Here is a 12,360-nt window from a genome sequence, read left to right as displayed (position 1 = left end):
TACAAAATGGTTAAAATGACTGCTTTAGATGGAAAAAACTGCTATATGTATGACTTAATCCTACCTTACTGCATCTGTGCAGCACTGAGTCAGTAACCTTAAACAGACAGCAGAGGGCCTTGAGGCGATGGTGAGTGACAATAATGCATTATTCATGAGGCTCAATGCTGACTGTGTATGAGGGGGAAAATCCATATCAAAGGACATGAATTTAGGCAGGCATTCTGCAATCTAAATTATAATTAATACACATTCTGCTTGTGCACACAACAGTCTGGCTACAAAAAATGGAGATAACAGTTTCTTTCTAGCTAATGGTATAAACAAAAAAAAAACATGCACAACTCCATGATCAGTGAAGTATTATTAATCTCAACAAACAACTCAGGATAAATCACAACATATCTAAAAAGGACCCATTATCCCCCCCTCCCCCTTCCACATCATCATCACGATCAGTCACCCCCCACTGGTGTGAGAATGTTTCACCTCTTCGTCAAAATCAGGGGGTGTTTGCTGTCCTATTTATCTCCCCCTCAAACACGGGGAGCGATCACACACCACTCCTGCTCCCCTCTATCACTCAAAAATGGACCGGCCCTGCCTGTGAGTCAGCTTGTTGCCATGGTAACACATGCAGCCTCTTGCATCCCACCCAGGTTCCACAGCAAGCTGGCGACCACGGCTAAGGGGAAAAAAAGGTCTACAAAAACAATACTGATTGACAGAAAATATATATATATATATATATATATATATAGATAGAAATAAAATATAAATAATACAAAAATAAATAAAAAATAAATAAAATAAAATACGATAAAATGAAATAAAATAAGAACACATATATATATTATCTGATGCTCTGATTGGTCAGACTCCTGGCACCATGATAAATACAAGCAATACATTAAAGTAATACTAATACACTTAAACAACAAAATGTAACTACATTAGGCATGAATTGACACCATATGTGGTTGGTTGGCTTTTAATAGACGGAACAAAACGTCCCACATAGAGACATCTTTCTCTCCCTTTCTCTCAGCCTCTCTGTGTGCTGCAGAGTGGTGCAGCTGGAGTGGGGGAGGGGCGGGATGCAGAGAAGCAGAGCAGGAGGGGGAAATAAGGAAGACTTTGGAATAGCATACTGGCCATCCTCCACATGAAGAAACAGTGTCAACAATGTGCTGCGTTATTCCAAAAAAAATCAACTATTCATATTCAAATCACTAGATTTCAGTGACTAGTTTTCATGTCTAAAATCACCTCACACAGATTGACCTATGTAAACAATGTTCAAAGACAAATGTTTGTGTATTTCTGCTTAATGCACTTAACACACCTTTGCCACCGTCCCACATTACTACAGTGTCCTCATGGCTAATCCTGAATTTAATCCTGTGCAGTGATTCAGACAGTTCAGAAGACGACACATTGTGCATCACACAATAACAAACAATTACAATACAGTATAGGGATCAACACACCCTTATACATCGGTTGATATGGTTTACAAACTAACACAAGCATACTGTAACATGTGCTTGCATGCACTACAGCTGTCTGCAGTCACGAGAGCAATATGGTAATGAGTCTATAGTCACACAGCATCTTAACACGCAACCTAGACAGTAAAGAAGAGCAGATAGAGCAAGGACAGCCAGGGACAGAGGAAGGTTGATTCTACAGCTCGTTTGAGGTCAGTATTGATTAATATAAGGCTTCAGGAACCATTCTTTGAGACAATGTGTCCTTTAATAAAGCAATTCAGTTCAAGTAAAATGTAAAAGATAAGATAATGATGACGAAAAAACAAATGACCAAAGCATGTCTGAACAACTTAACAACTTAAGTGAAAAAAGTTAAAGTACCAATGATTGTCACACACACACTAGGAGTGGCGAAATTATTCTCTGCATTTGACCCATCACCCTTGATCACCCCCTGGGAGGTGAGGGGAGCAGTGGCCGCCCCCGGGAATCATTTTTGGAAGGGATGTCCAATAATGGCTTTTTGCCGATATCCCGATATTGTCCAACTCTTTAAAGGGGAACATTATCACGAGACCTATGTAAGCGTCAATATATACCTTGATGTTGCAGAAAAAAGACCATATATTTTTTTAACCGATTTCCAAACTCTAAATGGGTGAATTTTGGCGAATTAAACGCCTTTCTAATATTCGCTCTCCGAGCGATGACGTCACAACGTGACGTCACATCGGGAAGCAATCCGCCATTTTCTCAAACACCGAGTCAAATCAGCTCTGTTATTTTCCGTTTTTTCCACTGTTTTCCGTACCTTTGGAGACATCATGCCTCGTCGGTGTGTTGTCGGAGGGTGTAACAACACGAACAGGGACGGATTCAAGTTGCACCAGTGGCCCAAAGATGCGAAAGTGGCAAGAAATTGGACGTTTGTTCCGCACACTTTACCGACGAAAGCTATGCTACGACAGAGATGGCAAGAATGTGTGGATATCCTGCGACACTCAAAGCAGATGCATTTCCAACGATTAAGTCAAAGAAATCTGCCGCCAGACCCCCATTGAATCTGCCGGAGTGTGTGAGCAATTCAGGGACAAAGGACCTCGGTAGCACGGCAAGTAATGGTGGCAGTTTGTTCCCACAGATGAGCGAGCTAAACCCCCTATCGACCCTAGCTTCTCTGGCCTGCTGACATCAACTCCAAAACTGGACAGATCAGCTTTCAGGAAAAGAGCGCGGATGAGGGTATGTCTACAGAATATATTAATTGATGAAAATTGGGCTGTCTGCACTCTCAAAGTGCATGTTGTTGCCAAATGTATTTCATATGCTGTAAACCTAGTTCAGAGTTGTTAGTTTCCTTTAATGCCAAACAAACACATACCAATCGTTGGTTAGAAGGCGATCGCCGAATTCGTCCTCGCTTTCTCCCGTGTCGCTGGCTGTCGTGTCGTTCTCGTCGGTTTCGCTTGCATACGGTTCAAACCGATATGGCTCAATAGCTTCAGTTTCTTCTTCAATTTCGTTTTCGCTACCTGCCTCCACACTACAACCATCCGTTTCAATACATGCGTAATCTGTTGAATCGCTTAAGCCGCTGAAATCCGAGTCTGAATCCGAGCTAATGTCGCTATAGCTTGCTGTTCTTTCCGCCATGTTTGTTTGTGTCAGCTTCACTATGTGACGTCACAGGAAAATGGACGGGTGGTTAAAATCAGGCACTTTGAAGCTTTTTTTAGGGATATTGCGTGATGGGTAAAATTTTGAAAAAATCTTCGAAAAATATAATAAGCCACTGGGAACTGATTTGTAATGGTTTTAACAATTCTGAAATTGTGATAATGTTGCCCTTTAAACGTCTCTCCACAAAACTGAAAAAGTGGCTTAAGGAAATCAGAAGTGTGAGCACTAGAACTTAATGTAGTATGCAAATGGGGACAATTCTTTTTAATGTATTTTTATTTTGTAATTGTCTAGCAGTCTTATGTACTTTGACATCGGTTACATATGGGCAGCGATGTTTATTTCTACTGTCAAAATAAAAAAACTAAAAAACAAAACATGCAGCATCATGTTCAAAATGATGAAATCATACAGCGTTTAAGTACAACACCTTATTAGCAGTACAGATAGTCTGTGATGCTGTTTGAGGACTGATAGCTGTCATTAAATGATATAGTTAGCCTACTTTCATCCATTGTGAAACACATGCAGCCTCTGTCCTAGTTTATGCATCCCCTCATCTTTTGTTGCATAACCTCTCCCTCATCACATCCCTTTGTCTTTCAATCCAACACTTGGAAAAAAAAAAATCTCACCCAGTCTGTGCCAATCCCTGCACAGGACTTAATTGAGAGCCTACTACAAGTCTTGTCCTGCATGTTTTCCCATTTCAGCAGACAAAGATGACAACAGGCAGAGTAAAATGGCGACCACACAGCGATGAGTGTGCAGGAGACCACGCGCCCCCCCCCCCCCCACCTCCCCCGCTTCCTGCCTTTATACTCCTCTCACATCATGATGCTTTCGCCCTCTCCATCTCCGCAGCACCAGCAGTTTCTATCTTCTCTACTCAGCCACATGTTAAATGACGATACGGTGCAAACACATCAACCCAACTTTGATTGGTCGCATCTATTCCTGTGCTTTTGTCCCCCCTCCGTGTCTCGTGGCACCAAGCTGTAGGGAAGTAGGTCACTAGAAAAGTAGTGCACTGCATGCTGGTGTGTTTCTATGTGGGAGCAATCAGTGGCAAGGTTTGAGCAGGGATGAAGCCTCCATGTCATGGCAGCTTTTTTCATTGATCTCTAATGCAATGGTGATCCTCTCTGATAGCGACAATCACTTAAAGATATATTAGACCTTTGCATACACATTACTATCTAATTGAACTTACAAAGGGAAATTATTCAGAGTGACAAATGAAAAAATAAACATACACACTCAACCGACATGATACAAACATTGCAATGTTTATAACTCATTTTAAGGGCAGAGCAGGTTTTTCATCATTGTGAAATAACATAATAAACTACGTATCACGACTGGGTATAGTACTTTATATGTTGGCAAGTAAATCGAATGTTGAAAGCTGTATAAAAACAAAAGCTGACGATTAACATGGAGTCAATTAACTGCAAGGAGAAGAAAAATATAACAGATAACTCTTGTCCACGAGCACTGTCTAAGCCAGTGTTTTTCAACCTTTTTTGAGCCAAGGCGCATTTTTTTTCCAATTAAAAAATCCGGAGGCACACCACCAGCAGAAATCATTAAAAAATGAAACTCAGTAGACAATAAAAAGTTGTTGTCAGCTTAACCTATTGTTACTATAACAATCTACAAGGTTAATGTGGGTTGCTTCTCTTTCTCCCCCTCAATTTTTCTGCATTCTTTCGTATCTCAAGTTATCATTACGTATATGTATTGTTGCATTTGAACAATATATTGTTGATAATAAAGGTAAAGTATTGGTATTGTTCATTATCAATAGCGCTATTTCTATTGGCATTTGAATTGCTCCATTTGTAGTGTTATAATGCTCATTGTCATTTCTATATTATTTTTTATTTTCGCTAACTGCTTATTTGCTATTACTTTTACCATCATATTTGTACATGTCGTATTTGCTGATGCTGCTCTATTGTTGTTGTTGTTGTTGTTTGCTGTTGTTGTTTTTGTCTCTCTGTCTAATCTCCCTCTTGTCCCCACAATTTCCCCCTCTGTCATCTTTTTTTTTGTCTTTCTATCCCCTCCTGCTCCGACCCGGCTGCACCAAATGATAATATAAATACATTTAATAAAGTCAAATACAAATAAGGCAACAAGAGAAGTATCCTACACTTCTCTTTTGTAAAGTAAATCTGAACAGCCGACATGGGCATCTACATCAACTATATGATTTGCCTGAGAAGCTGGACAGGACAAAAAAATAAATAAAAAATAGTCGTTGTCACAATTGTTGGATATGACTTTAAATCATAACCAACCATGCATCACTGTAGCTCTTGTCTCAAAGTAGGTGTACTGTCACCACCTGTCACATCACGACGTGACTTATTTTGAGTTTTTTGGTGTTTCCCCGTGCGTAGTGTTTTAGTTCTTGTCTTGCGCTCCTATTTTGGTGGCTTTTCCTGTTTTGTTGGTATTTTCCTGTTGCAGTTTCATGTCTTCCTTTGAGCGCTATTCCCCGCACCTGCTTTATTTTAGCAATCAAGAATATTTAAGTTGTTGCAATCTTTTTTTGTGTGGACATTGTTGATTGTCATGTCATGTACAAATGTACTTTGTGGACGCCGTCTCTGCTCCACACGCTGTAAGTCTTTGCTGTCGTCCAGCATTCTGTTTTTGTTTACTTTGTCACCAGATAAATTTTAGTTTTGTTTTGCATAGCCATCCTTAAGCTTTAATGCCTTTTCATAGGGGCACTCACCTTTTGTTTGTTTTTGGTTTAAGCATTAGATACCTTTTTACCTGCACTTTGCCTCCCGCTGTCATCTGCATATTGTGATCACGACAAACCATCGTCGTCTCACACGACTTGTTCCCGACATCTACAAAGAAATTAGCTACCGGCTGCCACCTACTGATATTGAGGAGAATAACATGGTTACTTCCGAGCTCTAGACCGCACCGACACTCAATAACGGCACATTATTTGCGGATTATAATTACTGGTTTGCAAAAAATATTTTTAACCCAAAAAGGTGAAACTACATAATCTCCCACGGCACACCAGACTGTATCTCACGGCACACTAGTGTGCCGCGGCACAGTGATTGAAAAACACTGGTCTAAGCTGATAAGGAAATAGAAACAAACAAGATTGTAAGTATGACCAAAATATGAAGGGGAAAGGAGAAAAAAACATCATATTCATGAATTATATTTGAACTTTGGAGCGTATATTTCCGAGCACCAATGTTCCCTCTAAGGTGCGCGCCTGTGCAATTGCGCACTGCTCAAGCGTCCTCTGCGCACGACAACTCTATGCCACGCACAAAATCAAATTAAAAAATAAGCACATAACAATTTTCGACACACGGACACGACGGAGAAAACAGTTTTCGTCATCATTGTTCAAATATTGTAACGTCTGTCGAGACGCTTTGAGGACATGAATTCCATCCATCACTTTACTGAGCAAAACTCTTTATTGTCGGCCATAAACACATCACCAAAACATTAGTAAAACAAATGATATCTAGCAAAAGTGGTCTTTTTCTGCAGTACAAACCAGACTCTAACCACTAGGCCACTGAGTAGGTAAACAGATACCATTCGTTTCCCTATTATTTCTGAACAATGTGGAAAGACAAGATGGCATACAGTACGGCCAAACGTTTGGACACACCTTCTCATTCAATGTCTTTTCTTTATTTTCATGACTATTTACATTGTAGATTGTCACTGAAGGCATCGAAACTATGAATGAACACATGTGGAGTTATGTTCTTAACAAAAAAAAAAGTGAAATAACTGAAAACATGTTTTGTATTCTAGTTTCTTCAAAATAGCCACCCTTTGCTCTGATTACTGCTTTGTACACTCCCGATGAGCTTTAAGAGCTAGTCACCTGAAATGGTTTTCACTTCACAGGTGTGCTTGAAGCTCATCAAGAGAATGCCAAGAGTGTGCAAAGCAGTGATCAGAGCAAAGGGTGGCTATTTTGAAGAAACTAGAATATAAAGCATGTTTTCAGTTATTTCGCCTTTTTTTTTAAGTGCATAACTCCACATGTGTTCATTCATAGTTTTGATGTGACAATCTACAATGTAAACAGTCATGAAAATAAAGAAAACACATTGAATGAGAAGGTGTGTCCAAACTTTTGGCCTGTACTGTATTTCAAAACAAACAATTTATACTGATAACTTACATTTCTGGACAGCTAAGCAACCAGCGTCTTCACAGAGCTATAAATAATGTCAAGAAGAATATTATGGAACCAGCTACGAAAACACTTGGGTTCTCAGGGCCCATCTATATTGACCCCGCTACTTAAAAAACAATTATTTAAACCTTCCCGTACTGACCCCGCATTTATGACTTGGCACGATCATGGTATCACCACTGTGAAAGACCTCTATGCAGACGGAGTGTTCTCATCCTTCACTGAACTCTCTTCCAAATACGATTTGCCGAACTCCCACCTTTTTCGTTTCTTTCAGGCGAGGGACTTCGTAAAGAAGCCGTTCCCACACTTTCCAAATCGTCCTCCGGAAACTCTTATAGATACATTGTTATCTTTGAGCCTTAATCATAAAAAATGTATCTCCGTGTTATATACCTCCTTAAGTTCAGATGCTCCAAACTCTCTATCAGTGATAATAGCCTCGTGGGAGACCGATCTTAACACCAACATATCCGATCAACACTGGAACTCTGCCCTGAAACTGGTTCACTCCTCCTCAATATGTGCCCGTCATAGTCTCATCCAATGCAAAGTAATCCATAAAATTCACTACACTAATTCAAAACTATCCAAAATCTACCCCACTGTTAGCAATACCTGCAATAGATGCAAACAATCTCCGGCTGACCACGTCCATATGTTCTGGTCCTGCTCTAAACTATGTTCCTTTTGGGAGGACATTTTTGACACAATTGGAAAAGCATACGGTCAAAACTTTCCTCCCAACCCATTATCAGCCATTTTTGGCGTATGCCCCGATAACATGTGCCCGGTACCACTAAAACGCGCTGTTGCTTTTACGACCTTGCTGGCCAGGTGATTGATCTTGTTTAATTGGAAGCTGTCTCGCCCCCCATCACACGGCCGTTGGATTAGAGAGGTTCTCTACAATCTAAAACTGGAAAAACGTAGGTTTTCGCTAAAAGGCTCGGCTCAAGCATTTGAAAGCTCATGGAGTCCTTTTTTGCTGTATGTCAACTCTCTTGACCTATGCCCAGACGCAGATGAGGAATAATCTCCCTTTTATTTATTGGTATTATTTGATTCTGGGAATCAGCACCTCCAAGTCCGAGTCTATGGTTCTCTCCCGGAAAAGGGTGGAGTGCCATCTCCGGGTTGGGGAGGAGATCTTGCCCCAAGTGGAGGAGTTCAAGTACCTCGGAGTCTTGTTCACGAGTGGGGGAAGAGTGGATCGTGAGATCGGCAGGCGGATCGGTGCGGCGTATTCAGTAATGCGGACGCTGTATCGATCCGTTGTGGTGAAGAAGGAGCTGAGCCGGAAGGCAAAGCTCTCGATTTACCGGTCGATCTACGTTCCCATCCTCACCCATGGTCATGAGCTTTGGGTTATGACCGAAAGGACAAGATCACGGGTACGAGCGGCCGAAATGAGTTTCCTCCGCCGAGTGGCGGGGCTCTCCCTTAGAGATAGGGTGAGAAGCTCTGTCATTCGGGGGGAGCTCAAAGTAAAGCCGCTGCTCCTCCACATCGAGAGGAGCCAGATGAGGTGGTTCAGGCATCTGGTCAGGATGCCACCCGAACGCCTCCCTAGGAAGGTGTTTCGGGCACGTCCGACCGGTAAGAGGCCACGGGGAAGACCCAGGACACGCTGGGAAGACTATCTCTCCCGGCTGGCCTAGGCACGCCTCGGGATCCCCCGGGAGGAGCTGGACGAAGTGGCTGGGGAGAGGGAAGTCTGGGCTTCCCTGCTTAAGCTGCTGCCCCCGCGACCCGACCTCGGATAAGCGGAAGAAGATGGATGGATGGATGGATGGATTGATTCTATTTTTATTTTATTATATATTATTATTATTAAATGTTTATTTTTATTTTATTATTATTATTATATTTTTTTATATATATATATCTGTCTGTCTCTGGCCTCGTATGTGTGTGTGTGTGTGTGAGAATGTGTCTGTCTTTGTCGTCTTACTTGTTATATAATTGTGCCATTTGTCCCTCGTTGGTGGGACCTGAGTGGGTGGTTTGGGTTTTAAGGGAAAGGGTGTGAATCTTTAAAATTGTACTGTTTCGACTTGCACTTTTTTCTGTCTATTTGAAAATGCCAATAAAAAAAGTTGGGGGAAAAAAAAAAGAAGAATATTATTTTTTATTGATCTCACCTCTGCCAGAAAATTGTCCAAATCAGTTTTCTGCCTTGGTACAGTTCGAGTGCGTTCGCCGCTCAGAGTGTTTTGACTGAATTGGCGGGAAAACTTCAGATCGCTCATCCGGGAGTCCGCAGTTCCGCATACGTCATAACTGAAAGCCTGCTTCAACGTGCCAGAGCCGTCTACGTCTGCGTAAAGCGGCGGGTAATACGGAATAACCGGAAGTGCCGCGTTGGACTTAAAAAACAGGCGCTCCTGTCTCCACCTGTACACTTTGACTGATACGATGAGCAGCAAGCAGGTGATGAAGAGGAAGGAGACCACAGCCAAAGCCAAGACTAAGTAAAAAGTCAGCTTGTCATTGTACTCCTTGTCGTGCATGCTAAAGTCAGTGAACTCTGACAGCACTTCAGGGAAGCTGTCCGCCACCGCCACGTTAACAATGACTGTAGCTGAACGAGAGGGCTGCCCGTTGTCCTCCACTAGAACACTCAGTCTTTGTTTGACGGCATCTTTATCAGTGACTTGGCGGACAGTTCTTATTTCTCCATTGTGTAGGCCCACTTCAAACAGCGCCCTGTCTGTGGCTTTGTGCACTTTATAGGAGAGCCAGGCGTTCTGTCCAGAGTCCACATCCACAGCCACCACTTTAGTCACCAGATAGCCCACATCTGCTGAACGAGGCACCATTTCAGCCAGCACCGAGCCACCAGTCTGGACCGGGTACAGAACCTGGGGGTTGTTGTCGTTCCGGTCCTGGATTAGTATGCGGACGCTCACGTTGCTGCTGAGAGGAGGGGAGCCTCCATCCTGAGCTCTGACGCGGATGCTGAACTCTTTCGTTTGCTCGTAGTCAAAAGCACGCACGGCCATGATCTCCCCACTCTCTGCGTTGACTGTGAAAAAAGCTGACGCTGACAATCCGTTAAGTGGTTTGTCTTCGAGGAAATAAGAAAGACGAGCGTTGTTCCCCGAGTCTTCATCGCGGGCTTTGACGGCGAGAATAGAAGCACCGGGCGTGTTATTCTCAGCGATGGACGCTGAATAAAACGTGCGTGAAAACACCGGGGCGTGGTCATTTACATCCGATAGTTTAAGATGAATAGTTTTATTAGCAGAGCGAGGCGGACTGCCCTCGTCTGTTGCCGTTATCGTTACGTTATACTCCGGCGCCGTCTCTCGGTCCAACACGTCATCAGACACCAAACTATAGAAATTAAGCGACGAGGGTTTTATTTTGAAGGGCAAATCGTGGCGAATAAAGCACTTCACGTGACCGTTCGCGCCAGAGTCTAAATCTTTAATGTTGAGCATGGCTATTGTTGTTTCTAAAGGGGAATCTTCCGGTATAGGATTGGAGAGTGAGATGATGCTTATGACAGGAGCATTGTCATTTCGGTCTACAAGCTCAATGAACACCTTACAGGTGTCTCTCAGACCTCCTTTATCAGTCGCTTCCACGTCTATTTCATACTGTTTGACTTTCTCGTAATCAAGCTCACCCACTACATGAATTTCTCCTGTATTTGCGTGGATATTAAACACAGATGAAGCCATATCACTGTTCTGGGAGAATGAATATGCAACCTCTCCGTTTTCCCCCTTATCTCCATCTGTGGCGCTTACTTGCAATATTTTTGTCCCCCTGGGAGCGTTTTCAGGTACATTTACTTTGTAACGAGACTGGCCGAAAACTGGTGCATTGTCATTTGCATCCACTACAATGATGTTTATTCTAACAGAGCCTGATTTAGGAGGGTCGCCGCCATCATACGCAGTCAGAGTCAGCTTGTGCTCCTCCTGTTTTTCTCTATCTAGCAAAGCATCCAGTATCATTTCAGCATATTTGGTGCCATCGGGACGAGAGAGTATGTTTATTTTAAAATGATCCGTAGGGCTGAGTTTATATGTGTGTAAGGAATTGGAGCCCACGTCTGGATCTTTGGCGCTGTCCAGTGAAAAACGAGCCCCTTTTACAGCTGATTCACTAATTTCAAAATTAATTTCTCGGTTTGTAAACAGAGGAGCATTATCATTTGTATCAATAATCTCCACATCGACATGATGGAGCTCCATGGGGTTATTTAGGATGATTTGGAAATGCAAAGAGCAAGGAGACACATGGCCGCACCTCTCTTCTCTGTCTATTCTCTGCTTTATTTCAAGCGTCCCTTTGTCCAAATTGAGCGCAAAGTACTCACTGCTGTCCTCTGTAAATATTCTGCCACGCCCGGATTTCAGTCTCTTCACATCCAAACCTAAATCCTGCATGATATTTCCAACAATGGAGCCCACGGCCATCTCCTCAGGCACAGAGTAGCGGACGTGAGCGAAGGCCACGTCTGCGACAAGCACGCAGAAAAACAACAGCCTCCAAGAAAACAGTAAAAAACGACCCATCTTAAAAGTAATCCTTCCACAAATTAAGAAGTAGAGAAAAAAGGACCTTGTCTGTCAGTGTGTTGCACGACACTGAATGAGACTGCAGAGAGGAGCACACACTTTAGTCTGAAATTGGTTACATTCTCCTCATGTTGTCCTACAGCGGCACTTAGAGACTAAAATAGGTACTGCAGCTCAGTAATGATGAGATAAATGGCAGCACTGTGCTATATATAAAAGTTATTTCAGACAAAATAAGCAAAGATTGTACAAACCCTGTTTCCATATGAGTTGGGAAATTGTGTTAGATGTAAATATAAACGGAATACAATGATTTGCAAATAAATTTCAACCCATATTCAGTTGAATATGCTACAAAGACAACATATTTGATGTTCGAACTGATAAACATTTTTATTTTTGCAAATAATCATTAACTTTAGAATTTAATGCCAGCATAACG

General features: G+C 42.3%; 1 protein-coding gene across 20 annotated transcripts in view; it reads right to left on the bottom strand.

Moving 5' to 3' along the window:
- The window catches only part of LOC133583004 (protocadherin gamma-C5-like), a 212,622-nt gene that overhangs the window by 96,526 nt on the left and 103,736 nt on the right, over window positions 1–12,360 (bottom strand). Inside the window, exon 1 of one of the 20 annotated variants that reach the window (XM_072912452.1) lies at window positions 9,528–12,175. The exons of 18 other annotated variants lie outside the window; for them this stretch is intronic. In XM_072912452.1, the coding sequence (XP_072768553.1) occupies window positions 9,528–11,915 (2,388 nt within the window). In that variant the 5' untranslated portion in view covers window positions 11,916–12,175. Of the gene's footprint in view, window positions 1–9,527; window positions 12,176–12,360 lie in introns of those variants that run through there. One more of the 20 variants, XM_072912460.1, reaches the window with a different exon arrangement.

This window comes from Nerophis lumbriciformis, linkage group LG36 (assembly GCF_033978685.3).
Source record: "Nerophis lumbriciformis linkage group LG36, RoL_Nlum_v2.1, whole genome shotgun sequence".
In the NCBI taxonomy this organism is placed as follows: Eukaryota; Metazoa; Chordata; class Actinopteri; order Syngnathiformes; family Syngnathidae; genus Nerophis; species Nerophis lumbriciformis.
Note: the sequence above shows the minus strand (reverse complement) of the source record. Positions and strands in the feature narration are given on the sequence as shown.